Here is a 19357-nt window from a genome sequence, read left to right on the forward strand (position 1 = left end):
TGTACAGTTGACTTCTCAGACAGTTGAAGAGTGGTTGAAGATCTTTGTCTGTACTTTGCAGGGCAGCCCTGTGCATCATTTGCCTGTAAAGTCTTCCTCCTTTAAAAGAACATAAAAAAGTAACAAGCAAAAATGCTATATTTAACAAGGCAATTAACAATTTAAATAAAAAATTAACAATGTTTATATGTAAGACATCTTGTTCCAATTAAAATACCCTTTCATGTGTAAGCATTTCAAAGCTCCAGAAAGATTGGTTTACTATAACTAAAATATCTACTAATTACATGTGACTTAAGAAATTAATTTGCATATTTCAGCACAGTCTTTTTTTTCCCCACCTTCTTTAATAGAACTTTCATGTGATGAACACAGAATCCCTGGGGGGAAAAAAAAGGATTTATTCTGCAGATACAAAACAGAGTAATGTGCCTGAAGATGTAACTAATTTTCTTGGCACATTCCCTTAAGATGCCTTATATGGAGGTTCTACTATAAACTGCTTTCAAAGATTTAATGTCATACTGTCACCTCTCTATTTTGAAACTGGATTAATTTCAGTATATTACACCAAGTGTAAATTGTATGTGTTCTGCAGAGGAAGAGCTTAGTTAGGGGTTAGGTAGACTTGGAGTAGACAAGCTGAAGCACCCTGTGGCATTTTTTATACCTAAGGCAGTTCCTGGCAAAAAAACACCTCAGAGAACACTGTGGGCTGCATGGTTAGTAGCAATTCTTCTGCCTGATGCCAGGGTAATGTGCTTTTTCCCTGAAATAATTATGCTTGAACACACACCAGGGGTAGAGCAGAGGTAAGAGTGTCCCTGCCCAGTGACAGGTATACTCACTCACTGCTGGTCAAATTAATCAGTCTTCTCTCCTTTATGACTAGCAAAAGTTTGACATTGATACTCAATCTGGGTAACAAGAAAGATTCAGATATTGGTTCGAAGGGATGAGTGTGTGCAGGTGTGCCTCCTCTACTGTTTAAGAGAGTAAGTAAAGATTCACTGGTTTGTTTTCATTTATGTGATCACACCTAGCTGATCTCCCAATTTCTGACAGGCCTGTTGAGGTCTGTACTTTTGTTGGTGCTCACTTGCTTATCTTAAGAAAATAAATCAGGGTGTATCTGCTACACGCAACTTGCCTGGAGAAGCATTTAATTTTATTTCCCCTCTTCTTGCAGGATATATTTAGTTCTACTTATGTAATTTATGCTTTGCACAGTAATGAGTCCATCAAACTAGAGATTATAAAAATAAGACTGGATACTGTATATCTCAGCAGCATGACAGGAGAAAGTGCAGTAATGTTTCCTGCCTACTGATACTGGTTCACAGATACCTACATTTTGAATTTTGAATTCTGTACTTTGAGTTTTGAACTTAAGGGAGAAGGAGGAACTCTTCCTTAGCAGACAGCTAAGATGTCTGGACCAGTCTTTAGTCCTGATATGATTTTCTCTGAATTCAAACTTTTCTTTCTTCTGTATATATCCACAGGAGAATACAGCTCCTAAATATATGCTATATGTTAGAACTTATAAAAGCTTCCAAATAAGCCATAAGCTTCTTTACATTATATCTTTTGAGAGGCTTTCTCAGTGTATTTCCAAAATTGCAGTTAAGTAAATTGTAAACAGGTTAATAATAATTAGCATTTACATTATGCATGAGATGTTGAAATTAACCTTTATTGATACCTAAGCTGTTTGTAATCAAATGTCTTCAATGGCATACTGTAGATGAGTGGTTCTAGCTAAACACCAACATCCCAAATTGGAATTGAATACAGAAATAGGAGGCATAACTGCAATCCGGACTTGAAATTCTCTCTTTTAATCTATTTTCTGTTATCTAGACATAACCAGCTCCCAGCCACTGAAGCATATACATACTGTATATGAGCCACAAAACCCCTGTGAGTCACTTCTGCCAGGCTTGTACTGGCTTCTGTTCGGGGTCAGCTTGAGTGGATCTCGCCCATGCTGGGAGGCAGCAGGATGGTCCTGGGGCTGCCACAAGTCAAAAATCAATTGCAGCCCTGAGAGTGGGGAAAGGGAGGAGGCGGAGAGTGAGTGGTGAGCCCAGGGACATGTTGTTACCAGTTTACAGGTGAAGCACAGCTAAAGAGTGGTTGCAGACTGCTGCTCTGTAAGACCAGCTGGTTGTGGTGCACAAAATATGCGTTGACTTGTTTAGGGGGAAAACAGAGGATGTTGACTTGAAAAAACTGTTGGATTAGTTTAAGGTTCCTCCTTTGCTATTCAAGAGTATGGAGTATCCCTCACTTTTCTCACAAACTTGAAAGAGACTTTATAAAACCAAATTCCATTGATTTCTAGTATAGCTGCCCGCCCTGCCTGACTGTCTTGATGGCTCTTAGGCCAGACTAAGGGTGCTTCTAAGAAACTGCAGAGAGTGGTGCTCAGAGGACTGTCTGTTCAACCCTAAAAGGTCTACATCTGTTTCTCACCAGTACTGGCAAGCTGTAGCGTTATTATAAATTTTAACTTACACTTACGCCTTTAATTAAAAGTGATGTCAGGGGGTTTGTGCATGTTGTACTGCTTAAAAATGACCCTGTGAGACAGGGTTTTCGAACAGCAGACTTCCATTCAGGTGAATTTGTTTTGCTTTGCGAAAGACATCAATTGGAGCTTCTCACAGTCATTTTTGAAGAAGGGAAGCAACTTCTATTATAAATGGCTTAAGGAGCCATGCTGCTTTCTGAAATGATAGCTGCCATCCAATCATGCTGTATGTCACACTAGTATTCATCTCAAATATACCATTATTTAAAGCATTAGCAAAATATGTTACAGCATCTATAGTATCTTGTCTTTAATTGCAGTTGAATCAGTGTTAATTTTCAGTTTGTTACAGAGCTGTTGGCCAAAAATATTAGGCGGGGCCTTGTTACAGAGCAGCTGCACAATTCTCTACTGCATGCTGAGAGAGGAAAGGTTTAGTCACAAATCTTTGATCTCTACTACAGGAAACTCAGTGTTCTTTTCCCCTTTTCCTTCTACTGATTCTACATTGGAGCTACTGTAGCTTAGCAGAGTAACATAAAAAATATTTGAGTATAAGAGAAGTCTAGACCAGGATCATCTTAGCTCTCCCTCTTCTCCAGTTCCTGATTCCTGCACTGCATTAAGCTGTACCTTCAGCTGTAAGGACTTCCCCCATAATTCCTTGAACATTTCCAATAGTTCATCCTTTCAGAGTATCTATCATTCCTTGACTTTTCATAGTACCTTAGTCTGCTACATATCACTCCATGACCTTTAGACTTTCCCTATGTATGCATAAGTTTATATCATATTTACTTATATAGCAGTCACCTTATAAAGATCAATTGACTGGGAATGGCAAAGTATTAAGTTCTACAAGCACATCAGATAAAATAAATATGGTTACTGAAATAACAGTTGCCTTCTTATATGGGAAAATAATGACTTTAATCATTACTTTTGAGAAGACTTAACTTCCCTTCTGCTTTTCTTTCTTTTCTTCCCCAAAGCAAGTTGATGCACAAGTCATTTTTGTGTGATGTGTTTTTCAGATATGGAGACGAGTGAAAAAATCCAGAAAAGCGGAGTTCTTCAGGTGTTCGCGAATCTGTTGACGCCACAATCTTCCTGCACAGCAAAAGTAGCTAACATCATAGCAGAAGTAGCCAGAAATGGTGAGGTTTTCTACAAGAACTTTTCTGCTGGAACATCTTCAGTTTTTCACCTCACTTGTCAGTATGTTTTACTTCATTTATGTTTTCATTTTATAGATTAGACACCTTTCATGTCTCTCCCTTTCACTCCTTTAGTTTTGTCAAATTTTTTTTCTCTACTTTTTAATACAGTCAAAACAGCATTTGGCCTGCTGGGATTTTTTTTAGCTCTTACTTTCAGGGTATTTAGTTTTTAAGACAATAGTGCAATTTATTGGGCAGAAATAGCACACCACTGATGAAATGCATTTCTATATGAAATACATGTAGAAAAAAAGACATGCACCATTTGTGCAGCCAGTTTTGCATAGTGCATGCAGTTACAGCAGTAGCATGTATACAGGTAGTTAAGGGATAGCAGATCATTTCTTTGGTCTGAGATTTGTGATAAGGTTATTACCTTTATGAGGCCTTTGATACCACACCAAAACCAGTTACTTCTACCTAAAGAGCATTATACGTGTTAGAGTCCAGGGTCCCAAATGAGAATTAGGCATGCATCTTTGTATGTATTATATACATATAGTGTATGATATAACATAGGAGATAATAAAAGACTGTTTAAATTTTTCTTTATAAGGAATTATATTAAACTCACCCAATACCCTGCATACCTTGAGGTCAGAAGAATGGCCTCATATTTGCAGGAGGGCACTATGGACAGACCCTGTGATGAGGGTAGAGGCCGACTTTTCTCACCCCTGGCCCTGCTGCTGTCCCAGCAAAAGAGGCAGAGATTGCATTTTGGACTTCCCTTCTCCAGAGGCCAGGTAGAGAAAAGTAGGATGCCTCTTAACTGCTGTCCTGGCAGCCTTATCCCTCTCCCTTTGTAAACTCTTATGCTGATGCCTCTTCAGAGAAAGGGTTACATTACTGCTGACTATTTCCACATTCCATTTCCACCTTTTCTTTGGAATCACAATAATACAGCTTCTTACTGATAGCCCCATGGTGACCTTCTCCACCCATTTTACTGAATTTGAGACAGTGCTATATATGGACATTCAGAAACTACATTAACAAAAAAAGGATATATATGTTTATTTTTTAAGTGTTAAAATTATTTAGATAAGTAGCCAGTAAAAAATGTAAACATAGAAATTTCAACTTAGAAATGTTTCAGCATGATAGAGATTTATGAAACAGTATTACATGTTTTTTCTGTAATTAATGAATTCATAATAAGTGTATTTAGAATATCAAAGTCAGCTGTGTATCCTCCCAGTTAGTCCTTGTAGCTCCTACCTGAGGAAAGTTAAAAATAAAATCAGTGTTCACAATGGCTAAACTGATTACTGTGTATTGTTTCATGACAGATTCTCTTACAGAGCATTTTAGCCAGTACCTTTCAAATCTGAAATAATACATGAAATGTCTGAATAGTTTCTAATGTATCATTTTTCCTGACAGCTTTTAAACTGGTGTTATATGTACAAACTTCAGAAAAGCTGGCATTTTACCTGGTTCATCATACAAAATAGCTTTTGTCTTTCTTTTAGTCATTAGCAAGTGTAACTGGGACCTCTGTCAGCCAAGGTTAAAGTGACAGTATTCAGAAATTATTTAAGGTACCCAGTGCTTTCAAGACTGAGATCATCTGGGTATTTTTCATTGGATTCTAACTCTGTTGAAATAGTTGCTTAGGCAGGATAGCAAGGAATACCTCATTTGAATTCTGCTGTTTTCTTTGTTTTATTACATAAAAATACAAGAGTTTAATGCTTATACTGCACCTGTTTTCAACAAGTTTCAGGGCACTTCGAGCGATTTGTGTTATCAACATCCTACGGATAGTAGGCATTAAACCCAGGCACTTGAGCTCATTTCCGTATGGTCACACCATGCAACACTGCCAGAGCTGGGAGTAGAGACTGACTTTGGATGTTACTGAAAAAAGAGCATCTTTTCCTTCCTCACTTCTTGTTTTCCTTTTGCATTCCCCTTATCTGGTCTTACACACACACACACACACGTTCACACATCTGGTCACATCAAATTCCTCTACTTGCTTTAGTGGTTTTGTCGTGTTTCATCTTTCTTTCGACCTCTTGGTGCTCTTGCTGCTTCACCTCTTCAGCCCTCATGACTCTTCTTCCTCCCAGCATGACCTCATGTTAGTCTCTCCTGTTTTGAATATCCAAACACACAAAACTCCTGTTAGTCATTCTTGTTTTTCTAGCTATGGCTATTTCCCTTTCAATTGTGAGCAATCTGAAGGCTCAGATGCACTTTTTACATGGAGTTTCTCTCCCCACTGTGTACCTTTTAAACCCTCTTCCAAGGTCTTTAGCCTCATCTTCTTTGCCAAGGTGTAAGAATGAGAACATCATCTTCACAGTCTGTAATACTAGATCACAATCACATTTCTCTTTCAAAATCTTGTCCTTTGGTTTATGTTACTCTGTCCTTGGTGGTTCTCCTCCTAACTTCTTAAGCTATTCTTCACTCTTTGCTTCACAGGATCTGCTTCATCTCCCTGCCACGTAAGTGGGAACTTTGTGAGTCTGCGCTCGATTACTTCCTCTTTCTTCTATTACTTCTGTGTAGTGTCAACTGCAAATGTGGTTGCAGTTATCACATTTTTGTTCCTGTTTCAGAAATCTATTTTGCTATATACGGCACCATTTCTTTTACTTCTTGCCCTTACATGACCTACATAAATACGAGTTTGCTCTGCATATTGCCTGGTTGTTTTGTTGCTGAATGAGAGCCTGAAAGCTTCTGTGCACTCCAAATGGAGTGAGGGTGGAAAAAGGGTTTCTTACTCTTTTTCACCACGTGAGGAAGAACCTAAACAAACAGCAGAACAGACTGAGACCTCTCAATGTTTTCGAAGAGAAAAGGTTTCATTTCCCGTTACAGACTAGGAGAAAAACATAAATCTGTCTTTGGTGTTGTAGAGACTATGGTAAATTAGTAGGTGTAAAAGAAAGTGCTTCAGAAGCTGAGGACCAGAGAAAAGCTTTTACAGGCAATTGAGAGGAAGAGGCTGAGGAGACAGAGAAGACAGGAAGAAAATACATTTAGCAAACAAATGTTGCAATGAAGATGAAATTGGGTGATAAAGAAATAGATTGAACATTACAAGGACATGGCAAGACCAATTTTAAAGAACAGATGTATCTGATATTTGTTACATTCATTACGATGGATATCATCACTGTTTATCACACTATAGCATCTGGCCACAGTTTTAAAATGTTGCAGTAACTTTAGAAGGCATGTTAATTGCACTCACAACTATATTCCATTGTACCTGTGGAAGTGTTTAGATATTGCTGATTCTTCTTAATCTACTGTTGATATATTGAAGTTTATCATCACGGGACTATTGCTTACCTCTATGACAATTCTTTAGCTAAAATAACACTGTGAGATTAACTACAAAAGAGACTAGATTTTGAAGCTACAGAAATTTCAAAGAACATTGTAATGGATGCAACAAAGGGAGTATTTAAGAAGATGTAGTTGTACTTCAGGCATGGTGTGAAATCTTGGAATTATTGGCATGAGGAATTTTGTTCATCCAGAATCAGAAAAACTTTTTCATCTGTTTTTAGGGGGATTGTGCACCCTGGTTGAGTCTGTTTAATAAATGACTAAGTAACACAAAGGCAAACTGATTTTGAAAGATCCAACATTGTCTGGGATCAGGAAGAGACATAATTTGCCCCTCCACTCAGCCCTGGCGAGGGTACATCTTGATTACCGTGTCCATTTCTGGACTCCTCAGTGCAAGAGAGATGTGGAGCTCCTGGAGGGAGTCCAGCAGAGGGCAACAAAAAAGGTTAAGAGACTGGAGCATCTTTCTTCTGAGGGCAGGCTGAGAGAGGTGGGCCTGTTCAGCCTCGAGAAGAGATGACTAAGAGGGACCTTACCAATGTATGAAGAAGGACTTCTTTACTGTGTGGGCGACTGAGTACTGGAACAGCTTGCCCAGAGAGGTTGTGGAATCTCCCCCACTGGAGATATTCAAGATCTGTCTGGATTCAGTCCCATGCAATGTGCTCTGGGAAAACCCTGCTTGAGCAGGGATTTTGGACCAGATGACCTGACCCACTGTAGTCCATTCCAACCTTACCAGTCTGTGATAATTTGCCATTCACAACAAATCAAAAACATATTGGCCATTTGCCTGGTACAGTACTACATCCCTAAGGGTACACTGTAGTAAACTATGAAGTAACACTTACTGATGTATCAGCTGGTTCCTTCTATAAACTTCGTTTTTAAAATGTGCAGCACAGTGCCGGCCTAACTATAGCTCCTTCTGGAGATCAGCCCTTTATCTGTCTGACAGCAGGATCATACTCTGTGACTTGTATGAGTGTGAAATAATACTTTGGTTCTCTGTGACACAGCAGCCAGAAGGGACAGAAGGGGATAGAGCTTCCCAAGGGATGGATCCTCTACCTTTCCTCCCATGGTGGGCGTCGGTTAGACTGTGGAAAGATACAGGCCTTTGGGCTCACATAATCTCTTGTATTTCTCGTTCTTTCTTTTTCTGTTCCTTTCCTTACCTTCTAAATAAATAGCCTCTTACTGAGCTTTAATTTTATTTTTTTTATTGTTTTAAAGCAAAAGCTTTTCAGGAATTCTGATTAAGAGAATAGAGAGTGAAAAATGTTGCTCTAGAATACTACTTTTAAGTACTAAAATATCACCTTTTGTGTTATTTAGTAGTTTTAATTTATGTTGAATTTATTGTGAATTCACTGTTCTTTTGACCACTTCTTTGTGATGCTAAAAATATTCACAGTCTGAACTATGTTAAATTAGTTTCCATGGAAGTCAATTAAATACTCTGAATTCCTTCTAAATTAGCAAATAATGGAAAGAACTAAGCCCTAATCCTGATTTGGGCTTATTCTCTAGAAACTTTCATGAGAACTTACACTGTTTATCTATGCATGTGTTTAGTCACACAAAAGGCCCATTTGCCACGCCAGTGTAACTAGAATTGATGAACTGAAAACAGCTGGCTCGCTTTAACAGGCTTTGTGTTACTTGCAGAATTTATGCGGAACCCATGTGTGGATGCTGGCTTGATCCCTCCTTTGGTGCAGCTGTTAAACTGCAAAGACCAGGAAGTATTGCTTCAAACAGGACGTGCCCTGGGCAATATATGCTACGATAGCCGTGAGTGTTGAAATATGCCCTATTTTGTAGATGCTCTTGTAGAAGGGAGGGGAGTGTTTTGGTGTTCTGTACTTTGTGTACTGGGGGGTTATTTTCCTCTTTCCTTGATTTTTTTTATTTACCACACGACTCTTCTGATTGTATGGGAAAATTGAATGTCACACTTGGATTATGCTTTTGTGACAGAAAGATTAAAAAACCTGTTTCAATATTGTGATACAACTGGATATAAGAATAGAAAAGATTCATGATTCTGGGTTTGGGATTTTTTAAACACAATATACTAGGTTTTCAAGGAGCAGGTGCTACATATGCAGAGGCCTGAACAGTTAATTTTTCCTCAAACAGAATGTCTTGGAAGGGACCAGAGTCAGAAGGGAATATTTCTATTCTGCCAGTTGCAAAGCTGTGAAGAGCTGCGTATGTGGCTGAAATGATGTTTGAGCTATGTTGCTAATTCTCAACATTTTTGCGTGGCCAGTCAATCACCCTAAGATTACATATTGGTATTTTTGGTAGTCAAGGGTGATGGAGGGGGGAGGTTGGTGAGGTTTTTTAGCTTTGTATGGGCACAATAAATTTTTACACTGAGAAGCAATTGAGTTTTGAAATGTGGTTGTGACTCCATGTGCTGATTACGTGCGTAGATATGTCATCTGCAAAACCAAGTCAGTGGTTGCAGTGTTTTGAAAATGTGGCCTCATTATCCCTTACTTTAAATATTTTGATAAAAGCCACTGCAGAAGCAGAGACAACAGGAACATTTTTTCAAGCACATAAGGATTTAGAAGGCTATGGATGTCTGCAGATGGGAAGTGAGATGAAATTGTAAAAGCATTTTGTTATCTTGAGATTTAGTGCCTTACTCATATGACAAGAAATTTTCTGTGTACTGTGTTGTAGTTACTAAAAAATTTGCTGTTCTGAATACCGCCTGTTAAACAAAAAATGAATTATTTGTAGCCTTTCTCCTTGCTCCATTTTTCATCCAAGTTTGAAAATTTACATTTTATATTGTTTTAAATTACCTTGCCTTTGACCTCAGGAAAGTTAATCATATTTTCCATGCTGGCATTTCCATTTACAGATAACTACTCTTGAGGATGTTAATGTATAATTCTTTCATTTAGGATTTTCTTTAAGGTGACCAGTCACTGAACAACTGCTTCCCCATGGAAACTTCCAAGTAGAAGCTGTTGAGCTTTTCTATAACATAATTTATTTACTATATTTTATTTCAGGATCATGTGTGACATAAAGGTCACTCTCAAGTGCACGGTTTATTTCACATAAGTAAAATCTATGTAATTATTCATGTCATTGTTGTCCACCTCACATTTCTTCACGAAATACAATAAGGGCACACATGAACAGTTTTGCAGTATTAGGTGTTGTGGACTACTGCTGACTTCTACAGTGCAGGATTTATCCTCTGCAGAAAAGCTGTGTTATTCACCTTCTGTGGAGCAAAGCTGGCACTGATAAAATCTACAGTAGGGCAGTGATGTGTTCTGTGTGCCATGTGTTGCTGTGCTCCTGTGGAAGGACAGTCACTACCTTCCCTGTGTATTTGAATAAGATTAATGAATAAAATGTAATAAAATGTCACAAAAATCAAGATTAACAAATTGGATTTGAGTGGAAGAGGCTATTTACAGTGCCTAGTTATCACAGCCACCCTATCTGGCATTATTTTATATGTTAGCTTAATGTATATATTAAGCTTAATTGTTATGTACCCTATCCAGAATTCTTATTTAGGACAAATACTTTCACTATGCTTATTACTAGAAAATTTAATATATTTCAATTTATTCCTATTGTTTTTTCTAACAAGGAACCATAAAGTATAACAAAGACAACATGTGGAGGCCAGTAGTTTTAATTAAAATGCTACATATTGACAGTATTTTTCTTTTCAGTTGAGACAAATGCAGCTGTTACCCTTCTGAAAACTGGGACTTGTATAAGAACCTGAAATACATCAGCGACTATTTTAGCATATGCATGAGCATTTTTTCACTTACACTGTTCATGTAATTATACTATGCAATAACGAGGAATGTTTTTAAGTCCTAAATCAATGTTAGAATGAAACTGTGAAATAAAGCCCATATTGGATGGCTCATAGCAACTTTTCTATTTACTGAAAGCCCCAGTTGTCCTGTATTTCATCCCAGCAAGCATGCATCACTTGGTTTAGTGACAGTTTCTACAAAAATGAGTTAATAGGGTCTCTGTTTTTGAGAGAAGTTTGCGTGGTGCAGAAGGAAAGTTGTGGGACAAATGGCTTTTTTTGCAGGGAAGGCCTCTTAAAAGTGACATTGAAGAAGAGAATTGCCTGAAATTTTTTTCTTGATTAAAGGAAAATGGCAGTAGTTTTTTAGTGTTGACAGATGCCAGAGTTGCTGTCATGAAGGCAAGACCATTTCCACATAAGTTCAGGAGAGACTACTCCTGGAACACAGCTGCTGTGGAACGGTAATTCATAGCTCAGTCCCAATGCTGAAAGAGGTTTAGTACCTTCCACAAGGTAAAAGGGGAATTACACACTTGCTGGCCAAGGACCTCACTGAACAGATTCATCTCCTCACAAAAAAACATGAAATGAAAACCTGTTGACTTACTGACAGATTTTCTTCTTTATTAAGTTTGAGGTACACATGGCAGAGTGTTGTTGTCTGGGTGCTCATCAGTGTTGGCCCTCTAAAATAACACTGCATCACCTATTTGAGCATGGAAGAAAATACAGAGAATTAAATGCATTTCATAAACAATTAAAGAGGAAAAAATAGGTCAAATTTATACCAAGCAGCCTTGAGAACATCCTTTTTAGAGTATTTGTATTGTGAAGAAATGTGCATTATGTGAATCTCTGAACATCAAGAATACAGGCAAATACAATTGCAAAGCAGAGTAGAAGGCAGATTTTTAGTAGTGATGAGTCTTCTAGTCACCCAGCCTTCCTTTTGTATGCAGAAATGAAAGAAACAATTGAGGCAGACTAAAAGATCTTAAGTCAGAAGCAATGAATTGCAGACTGTCAGAAGCAACAGCATGCAGACTGTTCAGTGCAGTCGTACAATTTAAGAAGGTTCTTGTGCAGCCTGTAATTGTTCTACCTGCTTTATCTAGTAAATGGCACATACACCTCAGCCCTCAAATTTTTGTCAAAGCAGAAAGTGCAAAGTAAAGAAATGGAGACATGATCTCTCCTCCTCTCTCTCCTGCTTTCTTCCCCACTGTCTCTACAGCCTGTACCAAGTACAGCTGCTTGTACTTCCGTATCCCCAGACAACGGGTTCCACAACCTTACTTGGGGACAGAATTGTATCTGAACTATAGTACTAGATGCAAGGCTCCTAGCCTACTCTTTCCTTTTAGCCACCAGTTATGGTTTTTTGCTTATAGTCCGAGCTAAATTCTTAGGCATTGTCCAGTCAGAGCACAAGAGTTGTCCTTCTACCTGCTTCATCACTCTTTATGCATAAGTCAAACTATGGCTGCCTTCCTACTGTATGTCTTTCCAACCCCTCCTGTCATTCTCCCCTGTGCTTTTTCTTCAGTAAGTTTGTTCATTAAGGGCTGTCTCTTATGGATGTACAAATGTTACAAATAAGGATACCTCCCTGCACCTGGGCTCCACATGCAACATAAAGATCTTGTCTCCATTGTTTGGAGAAGGTTATGTATAACCTAACATGGTTCTTGCTACAAAAAGCAATGTCTTAAGTCAGAACAGAATGGCTAATTCTGCTGTAGATAAAGCCTAAAAATTATTTGCTACTATCAGCTCTGGCAGTTGGAAACAACATTATCCAAATTGCAGCTTCTGATCACTTAATGAACAGCCTGGTGGCTAGTACACACCTCTGCTCTCTCTGTTGGCTTCTTTCCCAGTAGACTGGGCAGACTCTGGTGACTTGATTCATGTGGCTGATTGAATGCTTGGGGGACAGGGAGACTAAGACACAGTTTTCGAGTTAGGCCTGCCTTCTTGCAAGACCTACATGACAATGTGGGAGAAAGACAAAACCTGTCTGTAGCCAGATCTCTGTCCTACTCTGACACCCCCCCCCAGCAGTGCAGTTTGTATAGATGAAAGATCAGGCCAACCAAATAAATTTTATCAAGAATTTTAATGGAAAATGATGCTATATTAAATTAGTATTATTTTCTTAGCTGATAATAACCTCACAATATTTTTTTATCATTAAGTTTGTGATGCACATGCTATCTTAATCTCTCATTATTCCACAGGTAATTTGTTACACACATCAGTTCTGAACTGATTGACAAACTACTTTCCTGTGTTTTTATATAGAATTGTGCATATGATAGAGGCTACCATAATTATACTACAAAAGTGATAATTCTAAGAGGAATTGAAAGGCTGGGATATTTAGAGCCTGGTTCAGGAGCCATACAGACTAGAGGGAGTGATTCTGATTGACTCAGCTGAGAATGGATTAGACTCTTACCCAGTAGAAAGCAAGTCCTTCTTGCTGTTTAGAGCATACACGTATTCTGAAAGCTAGCAAAGGGAAGTAAGCTCTCCATGTATCTTGTAACAGAAGTGAAAAATTTCCCATTCTGCCCTTCCACAATATTCATATTAATAGTAGTGCATAAAGACCTCATTGGGGAATCTCAAAGCTATTTCTTTTTGCTCCAGTACCTTGTTTCTTCATGAAACCACCAGCCTGGGTACATGTTCTCAGCAACCATACATCATGATATAAACAGCTACAGAGTTAGGAAGAAGCTAGAAATGCCAACTCATTCTATAAAGGCTCTCCTCTGACAGCTGCTTATCTACCTTTCTCAGCAGGAAATTTATTGGATCATTTTCTCATTTCCCAAGCTGTATATTTTTCAGTTATCTATGCAGTCTTACTTGTATTGATGGCAAGACTCCTAGCTGAATGTTGACTGTGTGGCCTTTCTTACCCTCAACACTGGAACATGAACGTTATACCACTTCTTGTTAAAAAGATCTTGCACATGCTATAAATTCTCAGCTGCCCATCTTAAAAGGATATACAGACCTCTTACAGAGATCTGCTAAGGAAGGCTAAGCACAAAAATAAGAAACTACTCAATTTCAGTTATGTCCATCTCAGGAGATAAGATTAATTTCAGGATCTAAAGCAGAAAGCCAGTCACTTAAGAAATTAAGCGTACTGGAAAGCAGTCAAATTCAGTTTTCTTTAGAAAATGGCATAACTTTTTTCATTACCATATGGAAAACCAGCAGAGTCCTAGAACACAACTGGTGTTGATAACAGCACACTACTGGCTGATCATTTTTATGAAGGTCACCCTGATTCATGAAGCTAGGCAGCATCTTAGCATGATTTTTCACTTATCATTGTACTAGATCCTACCAAATGCAAATGCCACCTACTAAGCTGTTTCCCAAGAAATACCATGAAATCAAGACCAGAGTCCTTAAATTGTTGCTTGAAAATTGTTTTGCTTGCAGAGGATTAAAATTCTAGGGATGCAATCCTTGTGTGCATCAGCTAGAAACTAAGCATACCATATGTATGCCAACACATACTTTCTCAGTAATATTTAGTACTTAACAGCAATTAATCATGAATGTTCTTAAGAAGCTATTAAACAATATTATTCTCATTTATTTATGTTATAGCTGGCCTAAATGGAATCAGAATGATGATGAAGTCTTCCTAGAACATCACAAAAAACCCATTTGAAAGGTGATACAAAACCCATGAATTCTCATTCTCGGGCTAATACTCTTTTTAAAATTTACACTGAATATTAACTCTACTGAAACAAATGGCAAAATTCTCATTACTTAAGCCAAAACTTCACAGAAGCCCACATTGGAGAGTTTGTTTGCATATGTGTGTGTGAAAACCCAAACCAAATTGCCATAGATTTGGAACTTTTCTTTCCTTTAAGATGAAGCTATGAGACCTGATTTTCTGTTTGTTTTAAAGTTCATAGGTATTACAGGTCCTGTTTATTTTCTGCAGGGCAAATACTTTTCCTCTTCCTGTTTTTTTTCCAGGAAGATTATTTGAATAAGCAGAATAAGTCGATAGCTGTTCTGTCAGTACAGGTACAAAGAAAATAATATCTAGGAAACCAAGCAGATTTTTTCTGATTCCTTCCTTTCTTCCTCTCCAGCATTTAATCCGTAGTCTGTAAAGTTTGTGTATTGCTCATATTACAACTGGCTCAGAGACATCTGCTTAATTAACAGTCAAAATAGAAGCCACTGGCAACAAGAAAAAAAGGAAAAAAAAAATATATGGAAGATGTTTCCAGGGTCATGAGCAGACTTAGAAAGAAACCCTTATTCGCTAGATCTTGTTGCCACCTTAAAAGGAAATCTAAGATTCAAACTTCAGTTAAAAACTGACCTATTTCTTCATGCTTCAAAGTTAAACACAGTAGGAAAGCAAAAACTTGGAATTCCCCTAATATTTATGATGACAAAAAAAATTCTTATCAGGAGGAAAAGCATTTAGAATTTCAGTAACTCTAAGTGAACAACCCAAAATGGGTAGCTCCCTCTTCTCTTTTTAATTCAACCTCCCTTTTCATGTTGTTTTTCACTTTGCTGTTAAGGATATGTGAAATTTTTCATATTTAGAGATAACTGCACAGTCAGCTTGTTGATTTCTCGCCCCTCAGAAAACAAAGCTTGTTAGTTGAGTGTCTCAACATGGGCAAAGTGTCTAGCTTATTCTATTTAGAAAATTAGGCATTATGTGACTAGAAATATCAACTGTCAATAAGTCAGCAATGGTAGAAAGCGACAACTGATTACTATGGAAGACAGAAGAAAGAATCTGTTAGTATCTTGCTAAGCATTGCTTATATAAAATTGGAATGTGTTTAGTAATTTATTGTCTTTTTTAAAGTTTTTAGCCATTGTTTTTCTCCTTTTAACTTTGTGTTTAATACAGTCTAATTGTGTAATGACAGCTTCGTAAATAGTACCAAAGAATATAATTTTGTTGTACTCTCAGATCCACTTCTGCAGATCTTTGCAACACTGTGCACCATGCATGTATTGCATTGATCAAGTCTTTTAGTTGTTCATATGATAGCTGCACAAGCATCTGGTTTTATACAGCATTTCCTACAGTGTAATAACAGCATAGAGATAACATACTACATGCAAACCCCTTAAATTGCATCCCATTTGCTGTGTTCCTATCTAAGGAATACTGTGTAACTCTCAGAAACGGAAACTGGACATAATTGTGGAGGAACTGTGTTAGTAAAATCTGCCCTTTAATGCAGTGGAGCCCTTAAATGCCTCAGCCAGGGGACCAGGACTCCATTTAGTTAGAGAGTTCTAATAATGCTGTTTGTACACTAGTACAGTCAGGAGACAGTGCCCACCAGAGGAAGTTGCAGCTTAAGTATTTGGCAAAAAATGGTGAGGAAAGAGTTAGTTCACACTACACATACTAGCAAAGTGGTCTGTGTTAGGAATACAGTGCGTATAAGCAAAGTTGGTCTTTAAGCCTCCTTGATCCTGAGACTGCTGTATGTCTGGCTAGTTGTCCAGCCAGCAGGATGGCCTGAGGCATCACAGTAGATGGCTTGAATACCCTGTCTACAACAGCATTCAGATTCCCCTTAGAAAAGAGTCACTTACCTAAGACAGTGTCCAGTTTATCAATCCTATCTTGGTACCACTTGGCCTCGAGCTCAGGCTGTTCTGCAGTTGTATTGCATTGCCAGTTGCCCTCCGGTCAAATCAGTGGGTTGCCTTCTGCTAAGGAAGTAAAAGGCTTCCTAAAACAAGATGTTTTCTGGTCTTTTGCAGGCTGTATCCTCCAGCCTTTCAGATACAAGAATCTTCTACAAGTCAGCTCCTCTGTGCAGGCTGCACAAGGAGAGTACAACAAGCATCAGTTCCCATGCTGCTGCTTGGATTTACTTTGTAGGGCCAGGTCCTCTCACTTACCTCTAGGCTTCATGATTTGGGGCAAGTAGCACTGACCCTAAATGCAAGACTTGCATTTCCTAGATTCCAGGTCCATTTATTAATTTTCAGTTCTTTAAATAATTTTCTTTCTTCCCAGGGCCTAGTAGGATTCACAGATGTGCTTTTCAGTGGATTCTTTTGGCTTTGTTTTGCTTTTTCCTTCTTGGGCTTTTCCTAATCTACTCCAAATCCCCATGGGTCACACACTTTCTGTGACTGCTCCTCTGGCTGCCTTGGTGGAGACCCAGCTCCTTTTAGCTCCTTCAGAGAGTGGAACCACTGTCACACAACACCAGTCTAAGCCTCTTGCCAAGCTCCTTTCAGCAGCAGTCAGCAGCGTGACCCTATTCTGCACCAGACTGTGACCATGCCATGCTTACTTCTCACCCTTGTTCTTGGACAGTTTGAAACTAGAAGACAGCATTTCACTGCAGGCCTGGGAGTAGGAATTCTAAATTAATTGTGCTGTGCAGGTTTGTTCTGTTAATAGCATGAGATGCTATAAATGCCTATTTACCAGTATAGAAAAACTGCCTGCTGTTTTAGTGTATAATTGGATTCCATGATTTATTTCATGCTGTATGAAATAATAAGCATAGGCTGGCTCTGACTTAGGCAGGCTTCAGCTCTGACTTATGCTCTCATAAACCTAGAGTAATTTGTTTGACTGCAATGGAATTACTGTGGAGTTTCATAGAGTTATAAAATCACCTGAAGAGTCTGCTGTAAGTATATTGCACATGAAAAGGAAGGCAAGGGGAACTGCTAAATTCGGTTGTGAGGGCCTTTACCTGAGTTTTGTATATCTAAGTAGAACATTCTCATACTAGTTGGCTTCTTTAATTTCAAATAAATTCAGTAGGGGTAATTACTACATTTTAATTACATTCTGAAGTATCCTTGGAATCCAGAACAAATAATTTGCCAATACGCAGACTAGTAGTATTGGATGCCTCATTGTTGATAAAAACATTTCTTCTGCTATATTGGAATCTCAGGTCCACTAGTAGAATTTGACTGGAAATGAAGTATTGAAGTCTTAAACAGTAAACTCATCACTGTTCTTTTGTCTGAAATCAGAAACATATGATTTTTCTTGTATTTATCTGACATAAGAGGAATATGACAAATAAGCACATTTTACTGAAATTAAATTGTAGAGTAGAATCTGGCTTGCATTTGACTGCTGCCTCAGCGTAACATTAGGGAGATTGCAGTCCTGGCACATTTACCTTTCCCTTCAAATGTTCTGCCAAACTCCTGACTCTGTAGACAAAAGAAATCATGAAAGAGGTTAGGGCTTGTTGGCATTGATATCCTGTGGTCCACACATTGAACATACTACAAGGAGTCAACCAAAAACACCCGTACATCTCTATTTGGATACAACATTTAAAATTTGTATTTGTTTGTTAGAATGAACTAGTTGCATAAGAGGGCCAGTATGCTGCTGCATGAGCTGTCATTACCCAACAAAATTGCTGGCAACAGTTTTATCCAAAAAGATCAACGCTACCTATTTCCAATCCTTGAAGAGACTGTATTAAAAGACAACATTCTACTATAGCATTTCTAGTTTACTGATTACATATTTATTATTTTAGCAATTATTCTAAAGGAATAGCTTATGAGACAGTACCCTCAGTGCTTACCCTTAGGGTTAAGGATAGCTGCCAGCATTTTAAGATAAACTTACTACAGGACTAAGCAATATTTTGGTAAAAAAAAAATGCAGGATTGTAGCCAAATGCAATAAAGATGTAGTAATTAAAATAAAATGGCAGTATGTCACTTAAATGATGAGCCAATTGCAGAGTAAAAAGAATTTTAAAATAAATACTGTTTTTACCACGTTACCAAAAGTTGCTGTCTTGGCAGCTTGGAATATACAAATCAGGGACCTTGATCATACAAATGATCCTTTCCCTCTCTGAGTTGCACCATTTATACTGTGCAGCTGTTTACACTAATAAACTTTTGCAGAACATGAATCGGGGAAAGAAGAATTCAGGTTTCCAGTTGCAAGACAAAATCAGAACATTTCAAATCGTATACTTCAAGCCCAAAAGATCATTTTTAAGAAATGCTGTCAAATAGTTTTCTAGCTGATTATTTGAGAAATGGGTGGGTTTTTTTAAGCCTAAATATTTTCCAATATACACTGTGCCTATACTGTGGCACAGCCCTTTTTCCTGATTTAGCTGTATGTCCAGAAATAATAAGCTTTTGGTGAGGAAAGCTTATTATGAGTATTGGTGCATGTGGTTTAGAAATAACTCACTGGCGGTATATAGCTTATGCTTTCCATAGTTTTCATTCTTTAAGCTGTCAGTTTAATTATTTTTTCTTGTTTACATTTTATGACTGATTTGTTTTAGGGCTTAGTGAACTACGGACAAAAACTCAAGCAAAAATCATGCAAATACATCTTGGGAAAAGCAAATTGAAACTACTTTAAGTGCTGCATTTTAAAGTTCTAGCAATCATACACAATAAAAAAAGTTTGGT

The 19357-nt window shown here is 38.0% G+C and overlaps 1 protein-coding gene and 1 long non-coding RNA gene across 6 annotated transcripts in view; one reads left to right on the forward strand and one right to left on the reverse strand.

Annotated features, from left to right (window-relative positions):
* RAP1GDS1 (Rap1 GTPase-GDP dissociation stimulator 1) overlaps positions 1-19357 on the forward strand; it is a 94980-nt gene that overhangs the window by 46177 nt on the left and 29446 nt on the right. For 3 of the 5 annotated variants that reach the window (XM_017822230.1, XM_017822231.1, XM_017822232.1), the window contains exons 3-4: positions 3571-3693; positions 8746-8871. In XM_017822230.1, coding sequence (XP_017677719.1) covers positions 3571-3693; positions 8746-8871 — 249 coding nt within the window. Of the gene's footprint in view, positions 1-3570; positions 3755-8745; positions 8872-19357 lie in introns of those variants that run through there. The other 2 variants (XM_017822233.1, XM_017822234.1) reach the window with 2 other exon arrangements.
* On the reverse strand, positions 46-16624 carry LOC108500894. Its single transcript, XR_001876052.1, has 3 exons — positions 16517-16624; positions 11499-11597; positions 46-99 (listed from the first exon to the last, which is right to left on the reverse strand). It is a non-coding gene; the product is annotated as an uncharacterized LOC108500894 (long non-coding RNA).

Source organism: Lepidothrix coronata, unplaced genomic scaffold (genome assembly GCF_001604755.1).
Source record: "Lepidothrix coronata isolate B3197 unplaced genomic scaffold, Lepidothrix_coronata-1.0 Scaffold96, whole genome shotgun sequence".
Taxonomy (NCBI): domain Eukaryota; kingdom Metazoa; phylum Chordata; class Aves; order Passeriformes; family Pipridae; genus Lepidothrix; species Lepidothrix coronata.